The following is a 27,976-nucleotide window of genomic DNA, read 5'->3' as shown; positions in this document are numbered from 1 at the left end:
TACCACAGTTTGCCGTTTCCTCAGGTAAAGGAAGAGTCCTTGACAGACAAGATATTATTGGGTGTGTCATTCATCCCCCCAGCGTGTAGTTAAAGGCCAGTGTGACAAACACCATCATCAAACCTGTCTGGGCCAACCAGATAAATTTGTAATTACAGAGAGTTGCTTTAGTAAAGAACACCACATGATGTATTATATCTTCAGTTTTGGCCTTCTTGAGACAGTGTGATAAAGGTGGCAGATAGCCTAGTACGGTCTCAGGATTCTAATTAAGTACAGCCTGTGATTGCTGCCTTTAGATATATAGAGAATCGAGAATTTCCAACAACAACAGTTAAACCTTAACATAGTGGTTTAGTCTTGCAACAGTCTGTTTGCCTCCATGCCATAGTACCACTTGGCATCAGCACTTGTTTACCTGTAATCTCTGCTGAGGGCCACAGCTTGACTATTGGTTTGGAGCATTGGACACATAACTGTCATCCATATGCAAGGAGTTCGACCATGCATGTCCAGCTTTCAGAGACTGCGTACAGACAGTAGGAATGGGACACTAGTAGCTGTTACTTACTAGCAGTAATAAGTAGCCACCACCCCTAACAGTATCAAGTGGTTGCCTGAAGAAAATGTACATTAAATGACAGCAGAAAAGCAGTGACATTTTTCCTAAAGATGAATATTGGGCTCCTTTATGGATACAATTGGCAGAGGACATTGAAAAAGTTCAAGGATGGGTAGCTCATTTTGTATTGTGGTGGAATAGAGAAGAGAATGTCTTGAATATGATACACGAGTTTAAGTGGCTCTGTAACGGTGTGGGGCATGTGTAGTTGGAGTGATATGGGACCCCTGATATGTCTAGATACGATTCTGAAAGGTAACGTGCGTAAGCATCCCGTCTGATGGCCTGTATCCATTCATGTCCATTGTGCATTCCGATGGACTTCGGCAATTCCAGCAGGACAATGCGACACCCCACACATTCAGAATTGCTACAGAGTGGCTTTAGAAAACACTTCTGCATTTAAATTCTTCCGCTGGCCATCAAACGTCCCAGACATGAACGGTATTGAGCATATTTGGGATGTCTTGCAATGTGCTGTTCAGAAGAGATCTCCACCCCCTCGTACTCTTACAGATTTATGGACAGCCCTGCAGGATTCATGGTGTCAATCCCCTCCAGCACGACTTCAGACATTGGTCAAGTCCATGCTGTATCATGTTGTGGTACACCTGTGAGCTTGTTGGGGCCCTACACAGTATTAGGCGGATGTACCGGTTTCTTTGGCTCTTCAGTGTATATTTATACAAGATATTGTATGGTGCAAAAAGTGACGGTTGACCTTGAAGAATAAAACGTGATAGTTCCTTTCTTAAGAATACTAAAAAGAACACATTAAATTTTGGTTACATGATAAATAACACAAATTTAAAGGTGTGGATGCAACTAAATATCAAGGGATTACAATTACAAGCAGCTAAAATTGAAACTATCACATAGATAATGTTGTGTGGAGGATGAGCGAAAGACTGTGTTTTATTGGCAGAGCTCACTTGGAAGAGGCTACAAATGTACTAAAGAGACTCCCTACACTACACTTCTCCATTCTCTTCTGGAATATTGCTGCATAGTGTGGGGTGTGATGTAGAGTGTCAGCAATTCAGTCACATCATTTTGTAATTTTACCAAGAGACTTTTCCTTTTGATAAAAGTATGGCAAGGCCACAGAAAAGAACGTTACATGATTGATAGGAAGTCCTGTGGGCGGTAGTAAAACAAAATGGAAATGAGTTTATGGTCTTGTCTAGCTGGCTGATGGTGATAACCTTAATCAGTTTCACTAAAACATAAACTCAAGTTGCTGGGTGAGCATAGACACTGGAAACAGGTGGATGAATATCCTGTATATTATGGAGAGTAGGCTGATAAGTCTATAACCATCAGTTTGTTTAGCAGAAAAATTGTGTTGGTGGTGGTTTGGGGACTTACATTATTCTTCAGATGTTCGGTAAATATGGTATTTTAAATTCCTTGGCTACTACTTTTCCTCTGGCATTAATAATTCCTATTGAAATGCCATCTTCTTTGCTCTTTCTTTTCTTCTTAAAATTAATGTGACAGAACAATTTGAGCTTCTAATTCATCTGGTCATTAATTTTTTCATTTCTGTTTCAAAAAATGGATTGAGTTTTATCTGTCCAGTATACAGATTAATTTGAATATGTTTTGCCTAGTGAGGAGAGGAAGTGGGCTGTCTTCTTGTGCTCTGACACAGGTAGCTTTGTACTGGTGGCATCCCCACAAACTATGAACAGTACTGTCTCTTGAGTTAGTAGGGCTGTGCTTTATGATGTTTGTCCAGAAAATACGTATAAAAGTTGAATAATAAGTTTATTTTACAATTATTCAGGTATTACAATATGGTCTCCTTCAAAGTACTCGCCCTGAGACGCAATACACTTCTGCCAACGCCATTTCCACTGTTGATAACACTGCTGAAAGTCTTCAGTTGTGATGTTGTTCGGTTGCCGTGTCGTTTCCGCCTTGATGGCTTCCACATCTCCCAAGTGCCGCCCCCAAAGCACCATTTTGCATTTCGGGAACATGAAGTAGTCACACGGGGCTAAATCGGGTGAATAAGGCGGGTGGTCTGTCACGGTGATTGAGTTTCGGGCCAAAAACTCGCACACAACGAGCGACATGTGAGCGGGCGCATTGTCGTGATGAAGGATCCACCTGCCCCCTTTTGTCAACTCCGGTCGAACTTGGGCCACACAAGCTCTGAGACGTGTCAGAACTTCAACATAAAAAATTTCTGTTCACTCTCTGGCCGGGAGGGACAAATTCCTTGTGAACAATGCCCCTAGAATCAAAGAAAACAATCAACATTGTCATCACATTGGACCTTGATTTTCGCAACTTTTTTGTTCTCGGTTCTCCTGCTATTTTCTATTCCTTGCTTTGAGATTTGAGCTCCACATTGAATTCGTAAAACCAGGACTCGTCTCCAGTGATGACTTGGTTGAGAAAGTACCCTCGTTCCTCTGCTTCCAACCAATCCTCACAGCACTCAACCCTCTTTGCTTTCTGTTCTGGTGTCAAGATTTTCGATACGATTTTCGCACACAATTTCTTCATTTCAAGTTTTTCGTGTCAGTATTTCGTGAACGATTGTTTTGGGGATTGACAGCTCGTCAGCAATCATTCTGACTGTCAATCTATGGTCTTTAAGAACACAAGCCCAAATTTGTTCAACATTTGCATTGGAACTCGATGTCGACGGGCATCCTGGGTAAGGGTCAGCGTTCACTTCTTCTCGGCCAACCCAGAACCTTTTTAACCACTTGTTCACGGTTGGTTCCTTCAGAGAATTGTCTCCGTAAACCTGTTTCAAACACTCAAAAAATCTCACAGCCATTCTTGCCTAGCTCTGCAAGAAACTTGATGTTGACGCGCTGTTCGTCAATCAGAGAGAGCTCCATGCCGACGGCAGGTGAAAAAGGGTAACTGTCAACAAGCTGCCGCACACTCCCACCTTCACGCAGAGTGCTCTGACTTGAACTGAGGATTGATGGGATTGATTACAGCAGTAGTCCCACCTGGCGGTGACTGCAACCTGTAACATAAAGACATTATTCAACTTTTATACGTATTTTCTGGACAAACCTCGTATTTGAGGGTGTCTGTAGAAATTGTATGTGCTTATTTTGTGAATTTAAAGTATGTGAAGATTGCAGGAGAAAGTGGTGTTAGGAACTCTAGAACTTGCCCATCAAAGTTGGGGGAAAGAAGAAAGAAAGCCTTGTGTTTAGCTCTCACAGACAGATCCCTCTATAGAGAAAGTAGAGTTAAACGTGTCTTCAGACCTCGAATTTGTAAAATGAGTGTGAGTAATTGTATAAAAGATGGTAACCTGACTTGGAATTGTTTCATGTGTAATGCTAGTTTCATAGAGCAACTTGTCAGAGAAGACATTGCCAGAGAAAATGTAATGAACAAATCAGTGTGGAACACAACAGCAATTCCATTAAAAAGTTCATTTAAAAGCAAGAAACTAGAATGTCGTGATTTTGAAGTGAACAAGACCAGCCAATGTTGAAATAAATCTACTGGAAAGCAGCTAGGTGATGAAAAGAATAGGATGGATTGGTCAGATCTCCCAGGTTGTTGTAGTCTCAATAAGGAAAAGAAATCATCGTTGGCATAATATTACAGAAATTAAAATTAAAAACAGTATGGGAATGTGGTATAAAGTGTTTCTTCTGGGCGGCATTCTTTTAAAAACTAAGTCATCCAAAGGATACAGATGTTGTTTGAAGCATGAATTTCAGTTACACACTGTGAAAACAGATTTATGAAGTACAGGAAGAGTCTGAGATGTCCATAAGGAACGGAAACACCTGCTGTGCACACGATTGGATGTTTCTTTTGGAAAGAACACAATGAAAACAAACTCAGCTTCTTCAGCTTGTACATTGTGCAATGTGTTTACCTTTCTGAAAACTGTCGTCATTCAGTGGAAACAGTAAATGCAAATTTAAATGTTCATTGACATTGTATATAAGCCAGACTTCCAGAGAAAAAGATAAGAGACCAGAGGTTTGGAACTGGAAAATAAAGTTAAGAAAACACTTTGTGGTCCACAACTTATCTCCATTGAAGCTCAGTCTGCTTCATCATGTTTGCTGGAGATCCTTCAAAGCAACTCAGCAAAGAAGTATTTGGTTTGTCATCTGACCAGTTACAAACTACACCTGCCAAGAAGAGAGAGAAACTGCCCCAGTGTTTGTCCATTCTCTGTGTGGATTCATCTAACATGTCATTGTTCACTTCAAGAGATTAGAGAATGTAGCTCTATTACAGGAGAGGCATTTCTTGCACGTCCATCGAAAGGTGTCTTCAGTGTTATTGTGCAGATAGAAAATGTCACTGCAATAAAACTCTGTCTCGACAGTTTATGGGCAACCTATTTTGTGAATATGTAAACAATTTGCATCACATTACTGGAGAAATTTCTAATGTAGGAAGCTGTGAACATAATTTAATGGACATCTTGCCTATGATTATTCTTAATTACATCAAATTCCAGTTTTTCATGGATATTACATAAATTCAGATGGAGCTCAAGCCTCAAATATACAGGAATTTGCACAGAAACTATCTGAAGTAACTGATAATTGATACTGAAATATCTTAATTAAATGCACGGATTTGTTCACTAAACTATGTAAACTTTTATTTTTGTGTTGTTTTGCAAAAGTGCTACCTTGGATCACAAGTGGAGCAATTGACATCTATCCACAATTGTAAACTATGTGAGCCGGCACATTCTCCCTTCAACTTGCTGTGTGTTTTGCTCTGCCTATTGATTTGATGTAAAGTGACACACCCATCACCAGTGTTTCCTTAATGGAGTTTTTGATGTGACTGTTTTGCCTATGATGTGGACATAGTATCAGGGGAAATAATTTGCCCTCTGGGTCTCCCTCCCCTGCTACCAACTCTGCCACAGTATGTGTATGGTTGGAAAGGATGCCAGATAATTCCAAGACCAATAACAACAGACACACCTGTCTTTCTCTTACTCATTCTTAATGGCAATTATTTGCTTCTCAGCTAACTCCCCGGTAAATTAAAAATTTCTTGTCTTGCAAGTTGAGTTGGACAGTTGCGCTTAAATTATTGCATAATGTTTCCTTCCTTTTGACATTGATGAAGCAATGTGCATAGAGTTTTCATTGAGAACATGTTGCAGAATTCACTTTAATATAATTTGGCACAGTCAAAAGCAGAATTTTTTGAATGGATGTTTTGCTGTGACTGATGTGCCTATAACAACAGCATGGACATAGTACCAGTAGAAGTAATTTATTCTTCTGGGTCTCCCTTCCCTGCCACAAAAACGCTTGAAGCAGATGTATGGATGGGAAAGATTCCATTTAGTTCTACACAAAAGGCATATCTGTTTGTCCTATATCTGTTTAATTAAAACTTCTTCAGTATGTTGTAATACCAACTGTTTAATTTTAAACCTCAGCATTAGCAGCAGTATATCCATTACAGTGTACATCTCCTTGTGTTTAGATTGTCAGTGCTTACCTGTGTACTTCATTTTGTACATGAAGACTCTTACCAGAAGCTCTTCTGCCCTGTAGAGCTTGACAGCTCACTAATACTATATACTTTCTTATTCACCATTGACAGCATGCTCTAAGTCCTGAAATTCATAGTTGTTTGAAGGGTGTGTAGTGAACAGAGGTCTTGCGTGTATTACAGGATATAATCTCTCTCTCTCTCTCTCTCTCTCTCTCTCTCTCTCTCTCTCTCTATCTCTCTCTCTTTTCTCCCCCCCCCCCCCTCCTACGCGCACGTGCACACACACACACACACACACACACACACACACACACACACACACACACACGCCATTTTTTGGGAGAGGTGATAAACTTTATTCCACAGTTGATATTGTGAAATGTAAGTTCACTTGGCATTGATGGTACGTTTCATGAATTTTATATTCTTATTTTCAAATGCTCATACTAAATGCTGTTTTCTCATGTGCCTGGCGAGAGTTAAACATTACAGTGAATATTTGACATTTGTTGAATAAAATAAATGAATGTGATTTCATTTTAAGCAGTTTCTTAAATGAAACTATTTTTGTTAGCGAAATGTTCCTTCCAACTGATATAAAATGATAACCCATAGTAAAAGTGTGTGTGTGTGTGTGTGTGTGTGTGTGTGTGTGTGTGTGTGTGTGTGCGTGCGTTTGTTTCAATCAACTTAGATGATAATTATTAGGAAACTTAAACAATAATTTTTTAATTAGTCACTTTGTTGATAACTGAACTCTTTATCTTGGCTCCAAAAAATATTGTTATATGCAATTAAGTATATACAGTCACTGGTTGTTTCGTGATTTTTAGCACTCTGCAGCAAATCAGCATTGAGATCTGAAGACATTCAGCACTAACCGAAACTGGTAGTGTAAGAAACAAAAAGTTTTGCGATCATTGATGGAATTAAAAGAAATTTATTCTACAACATTAGCTCACCTCTCAGTCTTACATTAGCTCTTGAAATGCATCACAATTTTGCTCATGCTCCTAGTTTCCATTTACCCAGCTACATAGTCAGCCAACCTCCATGCTAATTTGAATACAGTCATAATTATGTTGTATACTCCAATTTTGTTCCCCAGGTTTTGTTCTCCTGGCACTGCTAGCCAATTTGAGTATGCACTTCTACATTGATCATGGAAGAGTCCTCCGCTTGGAATAGTTATTGTATTTAAAGTTCAGTATATTATTTCCACATTTCAGAACTATACACAAACAACGGTGGTAGAGTTTAGGCTTGTTCTGCGCACCTACTTCACGCATACTCCGACAGCCAGTGAGCATTCCGTAGTGTTCTGAGCTCTCTGCTCAAAATGCCATAGCTAATGCGAACTGTAGACGTGATCGTAGTGAGTTGTTAAATGTATTTCTGTTTCATTTGTTGTGAGTTGCCATCGCTGATGGTGGTAAGCGATAAATTCTGCATAAGCAAGCAAGAGACATAATTTGTAGGATATACACTTCATTCAGGCGGAAAGCTGCTCATACAGCAACAATTGCCAAAAATGCCATTCCCATCCAAGCCTTAACATGGGCGAACCACCGTTGGTCGTGGATCGGACCGTAATAATGCTCACTAATTGTGAACAGGCACGTCAGTAATTCAGTTTTGAAAATAGTTTTGTTTGCCAGTTGTACTTGAGGCCATTTTGTACCCCTCAGGATTTTTTTTACCTGTCGCAATTACATTAGTTCTTTTGTTCACTTTGTCTTAATTTGTAAAAGTTTACTCAGATGTTTTGCTTATGTACACTGGTATGCAAAAATTGTGGACGTATGTAACTTGTGCAGATGTGTAACGGTCAGATAACATAGCTCAAAGAAACATTGACCATACATATAAAGAACTGTTACAATACAGTACAGAAGGTGACTGAAAGAAATCTGTAATGAGATGAAGAAAAATAATACTGTTATTCAAAGACAGTAATTACACTGAAGTCACTGCAGTTCATGATATTCCTGTGGACATTATTAATGGCCGAACATTGTTCAGAATGTGTTGTATGATCATAATGGATGGCAATGCATGCATGCTCTGCAGCATGCTCCCTTGTGGCCACAAGGTTGGTAAGGAGTTTTTGTGGTATGGTATTCTGTTCCTACACCAGCACGGTTGACAATTTCTGTGTGGTTCTTAGTGTGTGTAGAAGTTCTGCAGTGCGTCTCATACACTATCACTGGGGTTTAAATCAGAGGGATGAAGAGGCCAGTCCATTCATCAAATATGTGCAGTTCGGTGCAATTGCACATTGTTGTCCATAAAAATGGTCAGGGCTGAACTGAATTCACCCCCAGAAAAGAGGCACTTGGGATACAAGTACAGTGTCATAACAACATTGACTGGTATGTGTACCGTGTTCAGAGAATCTGAGATCAGTACATCCAGGCAACAATGTTACCCCACACCATGATACCGATACAACCAAAATGATTGTGTTTAACTGTGTGGCAAGAGGTGGGAACATGTAATGCACCCAGGAACATTAAAATCATCGTTTTGATGGTCCAGGTGTTCAGATGCATAATGTTGCAGGGTGTGCTGTTCGGCAAATCTTTCAACATGCTACACTTTCCAGCCAACAGTACTGTGACACTGTACTTCTTACCCAGAAACATCTTGTCATGGGTGCATTCGCCCCTGACTTGATTTTCATGCATGACAATTTGTGACCAATTGGGTTGCACAGGTGGAAGAACTCTTAAATGTGAGGCTACACAGCAAAAGAGCTGGCCTGCTCGTTCCCTCGACTTGAATGGCTTTGAGCTCATGTGGGAAGCATTGGGGAGGCATATTGCAGCACATTTCCATACATCCAGTGACTATCCAACAGTTGTCAACAGAGGCAGTGGAAGAGTGGAACCTCCTACCACATGACCTTTTTGCCAACCTTAGGGCCAGTGTGGGAGCACATTGCAGATCATGCATTGCTGTCCATGGTGACCACATAGCCTATTTACTCACCACTAGTTGAGGCATTGTGTTTTCAGCTACTCTGTATTTTAACTGCCCATCACTTCCAGTCAGCTTCTCGGAATATTGGTACCAGCTGTTCTTTGCAGCAGCGCTCTTCTTGCCATATGCCCCTTGCAGCACTTTGTTGTGCTACTTTTTTACCCATAAATGATAAAGTTTTTTATGTTCATGGCTGTTGTATGGAATACAATATATGACAAGTCTTATTCATATTGTTTTTATCCACATTTATTCTTCATTAAGCTGTTTATTAAATTATGTAAGTACTATTCTTATTGTGTTTTTATTATTTTTAATATCAGTGTGTGGAGTAGTACACATTTCGGAATGGTCTTATTAGTTGGAGCCCAGTAAAATGAAGACATTCCTAAAATTTTCAAGAACTATAAGAAGAAGAAGAAGAAGAGAATGAAGAGAATGAAAGACAAGTTCAAAATCAATTGACTTGAAATTTTGAGGAAGGCAATTCAGATTTGAGTGGAAAGAAATAGCAAATTTATGACCACAAGTCTGAAACTGAAGTAGAGGGTAATGATGGAGATGAGAGAAATGAAACATGAGCTGAAGTTTCTATGTGGTCCACAAGAATAGTAAGAAATTCTCCATCTCCAGTTGATGTATTTTCGAAAAAATTTTATGTAAATGTGATCGATGAAATTCTAAGAATTAAAAAATTTGGCCCAATGCATACATGCCGCTGATATTACAGGTATCTAACCAGAGAAGAACTGTGAGCCACTGTCACCATCCTTATTCAAATTGGCTTGAGAAAGGGACTACTGGTAAATGTGGGAGGGTTATGGGCAAAGGATGAGATGAGAATGACACTTCTGAGAGTGATAGTTGTCAAAGGTTTCTACTAATTATGAGGACCCTTCAGTTTGATGCTAGCACAACCTAGCAGGAAAGCTTGATAAACTTGCTTTTGTAAGATATATTTTTGACAGTTGTGTTCAAAATATAAGAAAATCTTAGAGCATAAGAGAACTTCATACAGTGGATGAAATATTACATCTATTTCGCAGACATGGTACATTGATTCAGTATATGCCATTGAAAACTTACAAATATGGCATCAAAATGTGTGCTGAGGCAAGCGCAAAGACTTACTTTTACTTTTTTGGTGAAAATTTTGGAGTTATATGTTGGTGAACAGCCACTAGGTCCATACTCTGTTTCAAACTTGCAGAAGAAGTTGTAGAGTGTCATGTGGAGGACATAACCAGTATAAAACTAAATTTACCTTCTGATAATGGGGTGCCTCTGGGCCCCTGTAATATTTAAAAGTATCACATTTTTAGGAACTAAGAGGAAAACAAAGGTGTCTTTCCTCCAGAATTATTATTATTTATTTTTTTTTTTTTTTTTTTTTTTTTTTTTTTTTTTTTTTTTTTTTTTTTTTGATAATGTGAGAGATGTAGGTTCTTAAATTTTTGTTCATCAAGACCAAACTGTTGCATAGTATGTAACAAAAATAAATAAAGCTGTCAATTTGGTGTCTGAAATACACAAGAGTGGAGACATAGACGCAGAAGGTGGAAAACCAAATAATACTCCGGATTGTAATAGGTGAGGTGTCCACACTGGACAAATTACGTGCTACGTATACCGTAGCCAGAACAATAAGATTGTGGCTCTTATCTACCCCCCATCTGCCCCGACCCTCATAATTAGAGCTGGATGGAATAGCCAAGTGATTTATGTGTGATACTGAAAGGGAATGAGACACTGGTTTTTTTGCAACTGTTGTCCTTTCCTCAAGAGGAAAAGATGTGCAGGGCATATGCCCTCTGCGGGAGGTCAACAAACTGACTTGTGGTCACTTTAAAAAAATGTTTGCAGTAGATGTCAATAACAGTAATTTATAATTGCAAATTATTAGATTCAGTTGTAATACAAAGAACAGTGTTTCTTGTTCTAAAATTATTTTTGTTTGTTTTTTATATTATAAAAAATATTAATACAGCTACATATTCAAAAACACATTCTGTTCTGAACATATAATGGTTCAAATATGGTATTTAATATATTCCATCTAAAATGATACCAATAATTAATGCAAAACAGTGTGTTGTGCTTTTGTAACTCACGACCACTCGTGCAACAGGAACTGGCACAACCCATGGAAGGTTAAGAATCATGTCTTGCCTAATGTCCAAGGGACCATCATGACACATGATAACTTTACAAGTAATTATTATTTTTGAACAAAATTGTCATTTCTGTTCCTCTCATTGTTTATTTGTTTCGTGTACCTCCTGTGATATACTGTAGCAGATGATTCCATTTGTAGTCAAAAGTGTAGCACACCAGGGTATTGTGTACCCGGGCCGCTGAAACATGTCACTTCAAGGTCACTCGCCAAGTGCCATAGAGTTGGTAGTATAACAAACACACAAGCTAGGAACGGGAGGTACCGTGTCTTCTGAACCAATAACAGCACCGAACAAAAGCCGGTTCTGGCGTCGATACTACCACATTTGCCGGCTTCCGTGTAAACCTTGTATGTTCGTGCGCAAACACCTGCTGTTGTATTGCATTATTGCCTTGATTACAGTTTCTGTTTGTTAAACAATGTTGCCAAAATGATGTCGTTCACCAAGCGACAATCCGTTGCGCCGGGGAGTGCCATTAAATAGTCAGGCTTTGGAATTGCTAAGGAGGACGCGTGAGTTTTACGAGCAAGAAAAAGAATTTTTTTCTGTTCATGGGCATGCGATGATTCCTGCCGATAAAGTTTTAGAGCGTACCTCGAAAACTCTAGAACAGTTATAAGGAAAGGGGTGCTACTTCAAGACGTAAAAGACATTAAAGACGTAGAAGACAGTGAAATAAACAGTATGGAAGAAAGCCCCTGTGGAAGAAACAGTGTGTTATTAAGTACTCCGGGCAAGGAAAAAAAAAAGCAGACTCGTCCTGTTACAGATATTGATTCTTTCCAGTCCGGTGCAATTCGTCGACACATGTACGGATACTATAAAAGGAAAGAATACCCCACAATAGTGAAGTTGCTAGTTCCTTTAAAAGAAAGTGAACTTTTCTCAGGGGGGAAAACATCAGTTAAGATGATATTAAAAAGTATTGGCTTCCGTTTTAAAATGTTAGATGGACAAAAACTGTTACTAGAAAAAGCTCATGTCGTTGCAGCTCATACCATTTTCTTACACAAAATTGTAGGAAAGGACATACACTCAGTCATATGGTTGGACAAAACCTGGGTCAGTGCTGGAGAATCAGTTGAGAAATGCTGGACAGATGATACTCCGAATAACAGCAGTCATCAGCCAACAGGAACAGGTTCTATATTAATTGTGGCCTATGCAGGATCTTCAAACAGCTTTGTGCCTGAAGGACTTCTAGTTTTTCAATCGAAAAAAACCGGTGACTATCATGAGGATATGGACCACCCACGGTTTCTACAGTGGTTTAAAAATTTGTTTCTACATTTTAATGTTCCAAAATTTTTTGTGATGGACAATGCACCGTACCATTCCATGATTTTAGATAACACTCCGACCACTAGTGACCGTAAAGAACTGATAAGAGAAGCACAGACTATAGATGGTATTATAAATGAAAACAAACAATTAATGATTGCTCTTGATGATGATGATGATGATGACAGAGATAATGGTTTTGGTGCCGATTCCGATGATAGTGAAGGAGAATTGGATGGAATTGTGCCACTGACATCGTAAATTGGCGAGTGTAAATGTATACAGAATTAATTCTTTGTCTCTCTGCAATTGGGTAGGCTATTCATGTTTTGCTTTATTTCTTTCTATGAGTGTGTATAGCGTGTTATTTGGTATGCTTAGATTTACATTATTATACAACGTTTTACATGCAGCTTTATGTAACAATTTGGAAAGACTTTTCATATATATTGTCATTAACTTCGGGTGTTTTTATTTCCCAGTTTCATATACCATCAAATGCTTAGTCTGCGTCGTCGCTCTCTCCATTGTTAGAAAAACTTACTTTGTTGCACTTATGTATAAACGTTGATTGTACCTTACATTTACAAAATGTACTTCGGAGTTGTGGGCATGTGCAGTGGCAGCTATTGCAACCTCGCAATCGCAGTGTAGCCAACCACACGCAAGCTGTCAAGTGACATGTTTCACTGGCCCGGGTATAGTCTCCCTACAATTTTACTTTAATTACATGTTATATTCATTGTTTCTGTGCATAGTTTTCCTAATTTTAAAGATGTGGAAAGTTCTGCAAGCACTGTATAAATAAGTTTGGTAAATGCAATCACTTTACTTGCCTTACAGTTCACAGGATTTTGCAGTTCCTTAAAATCTGATGGGCACTGTATCTTTGCTGCATGTCAGTATAACAATATAGGGAAAGTCATCCTGTTTTCTGGAGGATTGTTGTTGTTGAGACTAAGCCTAAGCTTTCTCAGAATATATAAATCACAAAGTGATAAGCTTGTACTCATTTGCCCGTTCTAGTATACAATTTTGTTCACCGTTTGAAAATGGCCCATTGTTCTACATTCACTACTGGAGCCTGCCTGTTCCTTTGCTTGCTTGAAATCTGCCGTTAATATCTGTATGTTTGATAATACATTAAGTGAACATTATAGACACTGATGGGATGAAATGGGCCACACCTATCAATTTCCCTATATCCTTTTTTGTGTGGTATAAATTTTACAGAGTGTTTGCAGTTTATGAGAGTTGCCTTGTTCTGCATTCACTCAGTAAATGATTTGGTACTATTTTTCTCTGACTTTCAGAATTTTCATTATAGCACAGGCTTCCACCAGTCCTTTCCCTTCGTATTTCAAATGTCTCATACATTTCATCTGACACTGCCATGGGGAACTAATGTATCAGGAAAATCCATTTTATCGATTTTACATAAATGAATTTTATAAGTTCTGTGTATAAAAAGTATCAAAACTGCCCTATATGAAAATATCTATGAGGATGTTTTTACTTTTCTTTTTATTTTGATACAGTTTGGCACATTCAACAGCAGAATTTTCTGAATGGAGTTTTTGCTGAGACTTTTGTGCCTATAGCAATGGCATGGACATAGTACCAGAAGAAATAATTTGGTCTTCTGGATCTCCCTTCCCTGCTACAAAATTTGCCGTGGTGTATGTATGTTTGGAAAGGATTCCAAGTACATATTTACCTGATTATAAGGTGAAGGCTTTGACAGCTGAGTCATTTGAAAAATACAGGGTTGTCTTATATTCCCAGAGTAAACTATTGTTGCTGAGGTCAACATCTTTGTGTTGTTTAATAGAGTATACAGGGATTATCTTACATTTACATGTGTAGCTTCGGCTGTTGAGATGAGATGCAGATTTATTTTGAGGAATTCAGAAGGGCAGGGCTGGACAAACAATAGTCTCAAGATGTCCAGATATGCCAATACTCTCGATACAGTATCAATGTCACTCGAACAATGACATGATACTGACTGGCATTGTGTGTGGCTCTAGTGCGAGAGATACATGAGAAACTATGAACTAGTGACTAGAACTGTCTGTTGCTCTGCTTAACATTTGACAATATTTTGTGAAACGCTAGAGGAAATAGCATTAAATTCTATCATATTACAAACTTTTGTTGTATTTGCAGGTTTGCAATTAAAGTTCTTATACACAGTTACATACTGTATACAAACAGTAATGACAGTTGTTAAATAATGTACCATTCAGAAGCAAAAATGTTGTCCTTTGAAAAACATTACTTGGTTAAGAACCGAAAGCAATAGTTTACTTGGTTGATGGAGACTATAATGATGTACTAAGTGGGTTTCAAATGTGAAATTTGGTCTCAGTTCATGTATTAGAATATTAGGTAAAAAAATTTCCAGCATTTAATCATCTGTGGAACATTATGGTGAAATTCAAATGAATCAAGAAGGAAAAGTAACCCATAATGGACTGTCTAACAAACGAAATAAATCATATTAAACTGATTGTAATTGTTATTATCAGAATAAATTACAGTGGCAAGACCCATCATGGTGATCTACCAACAGACGTCAGTAGATCACGGGGAGCGCCAAAGTTCAAGAATTGGACTGAATCATGATTGCGACCTTTTATTTATATATTAGCTGCTGCTATTAGATGTGACGTAGACCCTACAAGACGTTACAGTCCTTATTTCACAATTGCTCAAGCACAGTACAGTGGTAGCATTGGAGAGGGAACAGTGATACCAGCTGGGCTGAGAGCAAGGATGCTTGGGGGGAGGGGAGTAGTGACCGGGCAGCAAATTATGCCACGTTGGCAACCATTGGGAATGTGTATCACGTAAATTAGCTTTATATAAATGTCTACCATGTTTCAACTGCACTTTTTCCAAATCCACTTGGAGTCAAAATTGAACTGACTTTAAAATTGAACAAATTGTCACCAACAGTATTCATTTCTGCAGGAGATGGTCGAAGTTTAGGTAGGAGCCAGTGGCATATTTAAGTGTTTAGTGCTGCAGTGTTGTGAATGCGCACCACGACATGTAACATGAACAAAAGGGAGTGAGTTCTACGCAGCCAATGAGAGAGCGGCGGGCAGGCGAGTTGGTACACGTAAGTATAGAAGCAAAATCAGATATGTGTTCAGGGGGGGAAAAAAAGAAAGAAAGAAAAACAGCTGTGTTCTCAAGTCTCACCATAATCACCCGTTGAGAAATTGCAACATATTTGGAAAAAAACAGCCAAATATTTGTGACATTGAAGATATGAATCTCACAGCTGTGCTGTTAGGATGGCGGTGATGATCGAACTTAGTGATACTACAGACGGCAGGGTTAAAAAGAGAGACAGAGAGAGATCTGTCTGCAAATTAATGTAAACATTTTTTTTTCTCCTTGTATTATCAAAGTGTAGACAATCAAAAAATGGCAAAAGTTCAGAATAGGTATAATGTTAACTTTTTAGGCAGATACTTTATGCCACTAAACCAGGTGGTAATTTTTGATTGGTCAAAATATGTCATATGTAAATTTTTCTTGAGGAGTGTCTTAAAAAGTAGAGGGTTGTCTTATATTCAAGGACATCTTATTCTCCGGTAAATAGGGTAATTCTAAGACCAAGAATAACAGAGGCCCAACGCTTTCTTAATACTACATAATGGCAAGTAATTGCTTCTCAACTAACTCTCCAATAGGTTAACAAATTTCCTCTCAAGCAAAGTGATTTGAACATCTCCACTTAAATTATCGCGTAAAATTTTCTTTCTTTTGACGCTGATGAAGTGTTGTGCATTGAGTATTCATTGAGAGAACATTTTGCTGCAGAATTCGCTTTGATATGATTTGGCACATTCAGTAGCAGAATTTTTTTTTAATGGAGATTTTGCTGAGACTTTTGTGCCCATAACAATTGCATGGACATAGTGCCAGAAGAAGTAATTTATTCTTCTAGATCTCTCCTCCCTGCCACAAAAACACTAGAAAGATTCAATTCAAGTCAAAATGAAAGACACACACACATATATAACTAAAACTCCTTCAATACATTTTACTAGTAAGTGTTTAGTTCTAAATCTCACTATTAGCAGCAATATATCCATTATAGTGGACATCGTCTTGTGACTAGATTCTCAGTGGTTACCTGTGTTCCTCATTTTGTACATGAAGACACTAACAAAACCTCTCATGCCCTGTAAAGCTTTGCACTTTGCTAAGCATATTTAATTTCTTATTCACCTTTGACAACGTGCTGTATGTCCTGAACTTCATAGTTGAAGAGTGTGTGTGTGTGTGTGTGTGTGTGTGTGTGTGTGTGTGTGTGTGTGTGTGTGTCACAAAACATTTTAATGTAATTTAATAAACGTACATTTGAAAATAAGCAAATTTATATTTCACAGTGTGGGTGGTGGTGGTGATATGGACTGTAGGGTAATGGTGATCACACACAACCCCCCCCCCCCCCCCCCACCTTCCCCCAATGTTTACTATATGCTATATGTTCTTAAGATGATATTCTTGGGGAACTTTTCGAAATCATCATCCCTTGCCAAGATTCAGAGGTTCAAAGTTACTGAACTTAAGCTGAAACCACAAGTACTGGTTTACCTTTTTTCACCATACACCGCAAATATATAAATAATAAACCACAGAAAATGCCTCAGATTTTAACTGTATGTTCTTAGACATTCGTCTATAAATGCAATTTTCCCATTTTCAAAAATCTGCCTGTTGTCGAGATACAGACGAAAAACCATGATTTTTGGATACCAAAAGTACCAGTTGTGTAGATGACCACTTCTGTTGTTTCTATTCATGGCTAATCATTGAAATTTTTACCATATGTTCTTAAGATTATGTTCTTGGGGAACCTTCAAACATTTTTTGATGCCATTATACATTTCCGAGATCCAGAGGTTCAGAGTTACCATACCTATGCACGTAATATCCGACCTGAAGTGTATATGTAGTTTTAATTGACATAATGAGCATATGGCAAGGGTTTTGAGGTCACCAAACTGTGTTTTTAGTCAGCATTTTTTACTTTCTGGTTCACTCTATCTGTATAGTGGGCATTTTACACGTATACAAATATGCTCAAAGTAGTGCTGCAGTAGGAGGGGGGGGAAAGATACAAAGGGTTTTAACATACCTGAAAAGAAATAAAAATATTCTGTAGAACTGGAAAGGCTGCTAATTCAGTAAAATATTTCTAATAACATTTTTACTCTTCTAAAACATAATTCAAAATCTAGACATTTTCAGTGAATTGAAATCGATGATCAGTGTATCCAGAAAAAATTGTAACCCAAATGATTTTGTGTTAACGGTACATTAAGTAACTTGTTTGTTTAATATGTGTCAAACTACATAAAAGCGCCAAATTATGTAAATAAACTGTTGAAACTTTACTGTCTTGTCGAGTTTGTTTATATAAGCAGCACACCCTGCTGGAGCAGGAAAAAGAGGAAAATTGACAGAAAAATGGTCCTCTCAGAGCACAGAAAATGCAGATGTGTTTATCTTTAAAAGATTGTTGAAAGAGAAGTGGGGAACCAGCTACTTCAATCCTCATCTGCCAAAAAGTTAGGCATGTGAATATACTTATTTCTAGCCCATTCCTTTTACAAAAATACGCAGTATCGTACTGTACATTGATTCCACCTCTTCTTCCACCTTATACTGTATGTCATTGCATGTGTTCATTGTACCAAACTAGAGGCATTGGGAATAGCTTGATTACAATTATGTTCAGTTATTTCCATTCTTTTCAAGGCTTGTTCCACATAACAAAACATGTATTTTATACACCACTGGCTTGCTGGGGCTGTCGTTGTGGGATTTGTTGATGGAGTTCCCTGTCCAGCCTTGTTGGTAAGACAGCGACTCCACCATCTGCCACACAGGGACACACCCTCTAGGGTTAAGGGTTTCCTGAGAGTGGTTTGTGTTTCGCAATTGTCAAAAATGATACTACAATAAACAAACTCCTTATCTTGGATCTAAAAAATTACCTTTTTATGAGTGATTAGATACATACAGTTCTTACTTGTTGTATAATTATTTTCCCATCTGCATTAAGGTCGCCTTCTCAGTCTTCCTTTTATCTCGTGGAATATATCCGAATTTTGCTAGTGCACTTAACATGTGTGTACCTAACTACATGTTCACCCACCTCCATGCCAATTTGGATACAGTCATTATTAGGTTGTATACTCCAACTTCCTTCCCCAGTCAGTTTTTGTTTTTGTTGCACACCTAGTCAGTTCCAATACGCAACTCTCTATTGATCATGGAACAGTCCATAGTTTTGAATAGCTTTTGCGTTAAAAGTCCAATGTATCACTGCTTCATTTTACAACTGATAATGCACACTAATTGTGAACAGACACATCAGAAGAAATTCAGTTTCGTAAACACAAGAAATGTCCAGAAAATAAGTGCAATTTCATTCTACTGCCACCACAGCACAGCAAACTGTGATGATATGAGAGAAGCTGACAGAATAAGTGTTGCTTACAACTCGCTCATTTACTTCAGTGAAAAATTTTTACATAAAATTTTTAGCAAATTACAAAATGTGCCAGGGGAAGGAGTAAATAATTTGGCAACAGTTAGTGATAAGCCTAGCATGGAAAAGATCATAAGTGTAAGGAGAGCCAGAAATCAGCTGTATGTAATACATTGGCCATCTCAGGGGAACAATGATTTTTTCAGAATAAAAAGTAGCATATGCATTTATACAGGGTATATGCTTTCTGCATTCCATGTTGGTCCAAATCTGTCCAGTCATTTCAGTATGAAGGAGTAACAAACACACTCACATGCAAACTCTCGCATTTATAATACATATACGGGATTCGGTTGAGAGCAGTAAGATCACCCATCGTACAGCCGCGATTCCGCACATTCTTACTTCCACTTACTCATGATCTTGGTGCTTAGTTTTAGAGGAAGACACTTCAAAAGCAATGACGACACAAGAAAATGATATTCAGCAGTGGCTGTCCTCACTGGTAGCATCTTCCTATGAAGAGGTTGTAGAAAAGTTGATTTCCTGGTGTGAGAGATGTCTGAACGATGGTGGCAGCTATGTAAAAAAAATAGTTAAAGAAATGATCTTTCTTCTAAAGAGAAATTGCGGTTTAAAAAAATGTTTTTATGAGTTTTCCCAAAAATGGTATTTACTTTCTGGACATGCCTCATAGTTTCATTTACCAGTTGAACACAGGACCTATTTTTCTCTTCAGGTGCCTTCATTTATTAACCTGCCATAATGACATAAACTCTTCAGTTTGTTTTATGTCTTACTTTCTAAAAAAGCTTACTTTCGATGTTTTGCTTACAGAAGTGGGTGTGCAGAACTTTTGAACAAAAGTAACTTTTGCATGATGTTTCCCTGCAATGCAGTGAAGCTTGGTTAAACTAGGAACATACATAAAAAGAACTGCTACAGTATGGTACAAAAGTTAACTGAAAGAGATATGTAATGAGACAAACAGAAATGGTGTGTTCATTCAAAGACAGTAATTGCACTGAAGTTACTGAGGTTAATGATGGTTCCCTGGACATTATAGGAGGCCAAACATCGTTGTTAATAGACTGCATGGAGGTCAGTATGCAAATGTAACATTATCTCCGCCCCCCCCCCCCCCCCGACACACACACACACACACACACACACACACACACACACACACACACACACACTGAACCACACAAACGATCATGTTAGACAGTGTTCCTGGGCGGTTACCGAACCGCATATGGTGAGGGGTGGTAATGCAGCCAGGACATTGTCTAAAGTGGATGTCTTGCTTGTTCCAGTTTTTATGGTAAGGGGAGGCATAATGTTGCATGGGCATACTGACTTCCAAATCGTTTAACATGATCTTCACTTTGGTCACCATTACGGTAACTCTTTACTCTTTCCCCGTATGCATCTTTCCAGGTGTGCATTCAGCCATGATTTCATTTTTATGGATGACAACACGTGACCACATACTCAGATCCCATTGAGCACATGTAGTACACACGAGGGAGATGTGTTGCAGGATGTCCACAAGCACCGACGACCATCCAGCAGTTGTGAAATGCATTGCTGGAAGGAACGCCCTACCACAATAACTCCCTACCAACCTTATGACCAGCGCAGAAGCATGTTGCAGAGTGTGCATTGCCATCTGTGATGATCACATACCTTATTAAGAACTAAGTCCCCTCATTTGTGATGTCCCTAGGACCATCATGAATCACAGTGCCGTCATTGTAACTCTTGCCTGAAAATAAAAGTGTTACATGTTCATCTTGTTATGTTTTTCCTGTAGTTAACCTTTGTGCTACGCCATAGCAGTTCTTTCTATGTATGGTCAAAGTTTCATTGAGCGATGTTACATGCGAGTGAGGTGCCATGAAACACACCAGAGTATGAGTGTAGTCTTACTCTGATTTCCAATGTTACTATCATTATATTTTATATTAATTATTCATTATTTGTAGTGGAGGTTAACAGTAAAATGCTATCAGTAAAATGAGGTTCAAGTATGTTCCAGTAATACATTTTCCTGTTCAGTTCTCGCAATTTTAAGGCTGTGAAAAGTTCAGCTAGGACTATTTTAAATAATTTTGATGGCATGGGATCTCCTTGCCTGACTAAATTCACAGGATTTCCCAGTTCCTTAAAATCTTTGCTGAATATCAGTATAATAATATAGTTCACACCATGGTTTGTTTCCCGGAGGATTAAGACAACTTCCTCGAAATATAAATCCCAGGCAAAGTGTTAAGCCATACTCATTGCCCCCTACTGGTCTACAATTTTGTTTGCTATTTGAGAATGGCTGATTGTTCTGTATCCAATACTTAAGCCAGCCTGTTCCTTTGCTTGCTTAAAATCTGTTGTTAATATCTGTATGGTTGATAATATTTTTAGTGAACACCTTGGGCATTTTGGAGGGGATGAAGATAGCCCTGTAGGTGTTCCCCCACACCTATCAATGTCCCTGTATCCTTTCATGTGCAGTATAAATTTTACAGCGTTGTTCCAGCGTGTGAGAGTTGCTTTGTTCTGCTCACACTCAGTAATTGATTTTGTACTATTTTTCTCTGGTTATCATAATTTCTATTACAGCAAAAGCTTCCACTAGTGCCTTTCCTTCATATCTCGAATGTCTTATACATTTCATCTGGCATTACCATGGGCAACTAATGTGGAAATTCATTTTGTCGATTATACGTAATTGAATTTATTAAGTTCTGTGTACAAAAAGCATCAAAACTGCTCTGTATTCAAATTTCTTTGAGGTGTTTTTGCTTTGCTTTTCAATTTGATATGATTTGGCACATTCAGCAGCAGAATTTTCCGAATGGAGTTTTTGCTGAGACTTCTGTGCCTATAGCAATGGCATGGACATAGTACCAGGAGAAATAATTTGGTCTTCTGGATCTCCCTTCCTTGCCACAAAAGCTGCCACAGCATGGGAAAGATTACATGTAAATCAAAATCAAAGATCAATAAAAAATCTTCATCAGTTCTTAATGGTACGCATGTAATTTTAAACTTTTAACATTACCTTAAATGTGCATAAACTCTTGTCTTGCCACAAAATTCCAGGTAAGTCTTCATAAAACATGCACGCACATGTGTGTACGCCTCATCAAGATTGTCTAGCACTGTCAGGGTGTATTAAGGGAAGGAAGAAACAACAACATAATGACTACTCTAAGGATAAGAACGAGTAGTGTTGCGCTGAATACGCAGAAATATACAGAGATATAAAATTGTGAGACGGAGAAAGTTGTGGATGGAAGCTTCTATGATGTCTTTACTTCAATTTATCATTGTGTTTAACCGTTGTGTTGCTGGTAAAATCTGGCTGCTGTATAAGCAAAGCGTCATCTGCCGTTAAGGGTGTGACCATTGAGGATTCTTTTATTATTGTAGAGAAGCAACCACAGTTCCATTGACAGACTGGAAAGGCGACGATCATCTCCTGTGCCTATTAAGGAAGAAAGAAGGAAAAAACCAATCCCTGTATATTCTAAGTCACGAAGTATATCTCCTGCAGCACGTAAGAGGAAGGTAAGATGAACACACGACATGGTGTTGGATGAATATCAGGGAGATTATTAACTAATGTTTATAAGAAAGCAAATTTCTTGATCACTCAAGTAAACTTTAACCCTTTGTGACATTAAAGGCATTAGTGTTTGCATTGTTCAATGAGCAATTAAAGATAAATGATACAGTCATCTGGTATGTTACAAATTGTAATGTCAAAAAGTTTCAATCAGGAATATCAAAGAATTTTCTGAGTAGAAATAAGCTTTTGTGTTCATTTGGTTGGTAGTTGAAATGATACTGGGCATTTTCCTATTGTATGCGTAGGTACTTGAAAATTTTCCACACACTGAAAATTAAAGCTTCTTGAAGAAAATGAAATATGAAATGGTTTTTACAACCAGTATCTTAAAATTATTTTGAGTAAGTGTGTGTGTGTGTGTGTGTGTGTGTGTGTGTGTGTGTGTGCACATGTACTAATATGTTTCAGAAAACATAATTATGTATTTCTATAAACTTAAATTTTCTTCTAGCATTCACGCAGCTTGTCAAGAACTCCATCCCCTTTTAGGAAGGTGTCCAGCAGAGAACATGAAGTCAGCCCGGAGAGGAAATCAAAAAACAAACCTAGAAGGTAATTATTTTTGTTGTGCCTTGTACTGAAATATTCCTTTCACTATGTCACAAACAAACAAACAAAGATATGTTTATAAAAAATTATGATCAATTTTGAAATATAGGCTTGTATTTTCATCATACTGGAAATGTATGTGGTTGTGTTCATAGGACGTAGAATCTTAAAATGAAATGTGCAGAGTGATATGCAGTACTCACTATTTGAAGGGACTAGGATTATTTCTCCTATAATAATAGGGAGGATTGTGACTTACATGTAACAAAATTTTTCAAGTCTTCCTCCTCCGATGTGATGCCCGTAAAAGCATTGGAATATAATTATCCGTAAATTATTGTTAACAGTAAGTAAAAGCAAGCGGCCTCTCTCCCCCTCTTCCAACATGCGTGTGTATGCACACACACACACACACACACACACACACACACACACATTCTTTACAAAGGATCTCTCCTTATACTTCTCTTGACCTGAACAACAATCCACCAGTTTCAGTTTAAATGTTTTGTTTCTTAGTATTTTATTTCATGAGTGGTTTATTCTAATTCTGTAGGCTGCATGTTGGAATTTTTGGAAATGCATGAACAGCATTGGCAATATTTTCTTTTTCCTGTAATGTTGTGGTGGCAGGACATGGGAGGTGCTGATGGTCGGCCCTGCTGGTTATAGGTTTTCTCCAAATGCTGCCTCTGATCATCCTGTACAAGAAAGAATCTGTTCGCCAGAGGTTCGTCGTGAGAAGAAACGATCTGCCCCTCCAAGGCATTCTTCACCACCACCACCAGAGGATGACGATGATGATGATGACGATAGGGAAGAGATAGATGAAGAGGAAGATGAAAGGCAGCAGGAAGAGGAATCACCACCTCGTAGACGCAGGTATCGTGAAATGGCAAATTACTGAAGTACATTGTTTTGCAGCCTGGTCAGAGTTGCTTTTACTTTTTATTAGATGCTGTTTGTTAAAAAGGCATCATAGACCTTTAAAATTCTGCCAATTAAGTCTTCTCTGACCGGGGGGTTTGGGTAACTTTTCCCATTTCCTAAACCTTACCAATCCTTTTCCTTCATGCCGTTTTTTTCCTTTCGACCCTTCTGCCAGGAGGAGTAGTCATTGGCTCCAAAAGCTCACTTGTTTCATTATCTCTTGTGTGGTTTCTCCTGCTACCCCTTGGCGAGGAGATATTTTTATTTATCCTCTTCTTTCTTTTTTCTTTTTTTTTTCCCCAAAAGGTCAAGCTTTTTTGTAGCAATTCATAAGTGGTCTAAGCCTCTACAACTCTCTCTCTCTCTCTCTCTCTCTCTCTCAAAACAAAATCAGCTGTGTTTACAAGCTGCCCCCTCCCCCCCCCCCCCCCCCCCTCCCCCAAATTCAGTGACCTGTATGACCTGAACATATTGCTGTACACAATACCAGGGCTGCCCAATATAAGGCTTGCAGACCACAAAGAGGCTCATGGCCATGAAGAATCCAGCCCGCCTTAGCCCGATGAAGTTTCTAGTGTTTACAGACACAGTAGTATTAAGTGAAGACGTTGCTTTAAAATTAACCTGCTTAGTCGACTGCGGGCACAAAACAAACCTTCATGCGGGGTGAGCGGGTCCTCTTCCATACATGCCACATGTTTCCCCACCATTGACTCACACATGAGCTATATTGGCCACATGGCAACACATGATGGCATCCTCATCTGCACGCATGTACCTTGTTTCAGTTCTTTTTCTTTAGGGACGGCAGCATAATATGTGTCTGATAATGACATTATTATTTGAATAGCTTCTTATAACAACTAATTTTTGTTCACAATTGACTGTTCCGGCATTTATTGCCTTTGTCAAGCACCTGCGAATACAATTTTGGTGAGGATGTGAAAAATGTAAATTTCATTTTATTAAAGTGACTATATTGTACTCACGTCTAGACTAATGTTACCTCCATTAGTGAACTGTCTTGCAACTGTCAATGTTTAAATGAGAATGTAAATGGCCAAAATATATTAAAAATAAATGTTAGTTAAGGGTAGTTTAACAGTTCTGCTCTTACGGTGCTATATGTTTACAAAGATTATGCATTTGAACAGCGATATTATTTTATTAACTAAAATTTGTTAAGATTGTCTTTGATTGTTGCATATGTTACTTCAGATTTCTCCATTTTCCTGTTCTGAGAGCTCAGTAAAGTTTTTAAGGTAGTACTTTGTTTAAATTCTGTATGCATGTTAAATATTTCTTGTATTTTCTTGTGTGTATGTAGATTTCCAGTTCTTCAAGAATATTCATGGCAAAACATTTTAGTATTTGGTGAAGAATTTGGAGTGTATTTTCGGTGGTATATGCAGTGTGAGATTGATTTTTCAAATATAAAAAGAAGCTCAACTGATTATTTTTGCTCTCTTTAATGTTTTCTTATATATCTCGTGTCAAAATTTCTTCCTATTTGACCATTCACTGCATTTGAACAGGCCGGCAGGAACGTTGGTCTAAATATCAGTGAGCAGAAAACAAAACAACTATCTGCTGGGAAAGCACACAGGGAGAACGTGCCAGCCAAAATAACAGTGGGTAGTTAGATCATTGAAATAGTTGATGATTTCAAGTATCTTGGTTCGATTGTAACCAGCCTAAAAGGTACCTCATATGAAATAAAACAGAAACTAATTGCAGCTTTGCAGCCAGTAAAGCTTATTTCGCCTTAACAAGTTGTCTTCGAGACACCGTACTGATCAGACCAGTGCGTACGTATGCCTCTGAAATCTAGGCTCTGACAGCAAAGGATGCCGAATCGCTGGATGCATTAGAGAGGAGGATACTCATGAGAATCATCAGCCAAATTTGCAAAAGGGAAAGTTGGAGGAGGAGATACGACCGTGAGTTGTACACCATCTACAATGTCCAACCTGTTCGAAGAATTGTGAAGTAATCTAGGCTGAGGTGGGCTGGACATGTGGCACAGATGAATGATACAGAAATACCAAAAAAGATGATATGAGGAAAGCCAAGTGGACGGAGAGAATGTGGTCAACCGAAAACTAGGTTGGAGGACAGAGTCGTAGAAGTAATTCAGAAGATGGGCTACAGGAACTGGAAAAGACTAGCAAGGGACCGGGATAAATGGAAGGAGATAGTTGAAGAGACCAAGACTCATCATGTGTTGTAGAGCCACAGAAGAAGAAGAAGAGGAGACCGAATATAGACGTAAGTACTATCTCAAAAACTTTATTGAATTTTTAGGTCGTGTAAATGGATAAATCGGAAGTAATGTATTATGCAACAACCAAAGACAATTGTAACAAATTTTAGTTAATAGAATAATATTACTGTTCATCTGCATAATGTTTGTAAACATATAGCGTCATAAGGGTGAAACTGTCAACTACTGTCATACTACAATTAATATATTATTTTCAATATATTTACATCATTTACAATCTTATCAAAACAGTGACAGTTAAAAGGCAGTTCACTAACATCGTAATACGGATGTCACATCAGTCTGGACCTGAGTACAATATAGCCACTTTAATATAAATGACATTCAAATTTATTCACTTTCTCACCAAAACTGTATTCGAATGTATGGCCATAAATTGCAAAATAGTCTGCCATGAATAAAGATTAGTTACGATAAGCTTATATTTTGGTGCATCTATTCTAATAATTCCTTGTTTCAGCTCAGACTCACTGGCTGTTGCAGTGTATGGGCGTTGCAGGCAAAATTTTATTGGCCTCATTAAGTTTTTGTATTAGTCATTTCATTTTTCATCAGTTTTAAGCTTGTAACATTCTACTAGAAATACATATTGTCTGACTACCCAGGAAAAAATTTGTTTTATTTCCATTTGTTTAGTTCATTTACAAAATCTTTTTGGTCTGGTCCATATTATTGATCAATGTTAATAGTTGAAAATCCTCTGACAAAAGTCTTTCATCATCTTATGACTTATAAATAGCATACATACTTTTGACCACAGAAAAGCATCACTACCTTTTGATCATACATCTGTTCTATATAATCAAATTTGTGTCAAACATAAAGTTCAACTGTGTATCTGTGAAATTCACAAAATCTGACAACAGCAGTATCATGGAAAATATTTTGGTGCATCAGTTGTATTTATCTGCACTCAGATGCTATCAGTATAGATTGTTAGTGACCATTAATTGTAGCTGTGTTGCAGAAATCATCTGTATGTATACCAACTGTATTGCAGTATTTAGGTGAGAAAAACTTGTTTATTAAATAGGTGATATTGAGATGCAGAAATTTTTTCAAATAGGAACAGTTCTGAATCAGATTTTAGGGATTACAACAGTATGTTGTCCTTTTTTTAGTCCCAGTTCTGCATTACTCATACTTCATATCCCATATTTTCGTTTTCTTTGCTTGGTTAGGTAGTGACAGTAACTTGTTTAAATATGTATTTTAATGACGGTATTCTGATGAGTAAGGTATGTTTAAAATTTTAAGTGTACTTTATTTGCAGCAATGAGCACAAGACTGTGAGGAAACGGTCCGAGTCGCCTATTGCTTCTAAAGTAAAGAAACATGAAGAAAAGAAGCATAATGTTTCTCAGAGTTCAGAGTCTCCATCTCCAAAAAGAAATAAATTGGAATCACAAGAGGTGAGTTAAATAATAATGGTTCGAGGCATGAGGTGTTCCAAATAATGTTCGGAATGCCATCCCAATGTTTTGAGTTCCTCTCTGTGATCTTTTTAGATTAGAATTTTATGTAA

At 38.0% G+C, this 27,976-nt stretch overlaps 1 protein-coding gene across 7 annotated transcripts in view; it reads left to right on the top strand.

Moving 5' to 3' along the window:
• Window positions 1–27,976, top strand: part of LOC124544845 (serine/arginine repetitive matrix protein 1) — a 145,038-nt gene that overhangs the window by 100,011 nt on the left and 17,051 nt on the right. For 6 of the 7 annotated variants that reach the window (XM_047123556.1, XM_047123555.1, XM_047123552.1 and 3 more), the window contains 4 exons: window positions 22,490–22,627; window positions 23,140–23,240; window positions 23,871–24,119; window positions 27,725–27,863. In XM_047123556.1, coding sequence (XP_046979512.1) covers window positions 22,490–22,627; window positions 23,140–23,240; window positions 23,871–24,119; window positions 27,725–27,863 — 627 coding nt within the window. The remainder of the gene's footprint in view (window positions 1–22,489; window positions 22,628–23,139; window positions 23,241–23,870; window positions 24,120–27,724; window positions 27,864–27,976) is intronic. The other variant, XM_047123554.1, reaches the window with a different exon arrangement.

This window comes from Schistocerca americana, chromosome 8, assembly GCF_021461395.2.
Source record: "Schistocerca americana isolate TAMUIC-IGC-003095 chromosome 8, iqSchAmer2.1, whole genome shotgun sequence".
Classification (NCBI taxonomy): domain Eukaryota; kingdom Metazoa; phylum Arthropoda; class Insecta; order Orthoptera; family Acrididae; genus Schistocerca; species Schistocerca americana.
The sequence above is the reverse complement of the archived record's forward strand: the minus strand, read 5'-3'. Positions and strand labels throughout refer to the sequence as shown.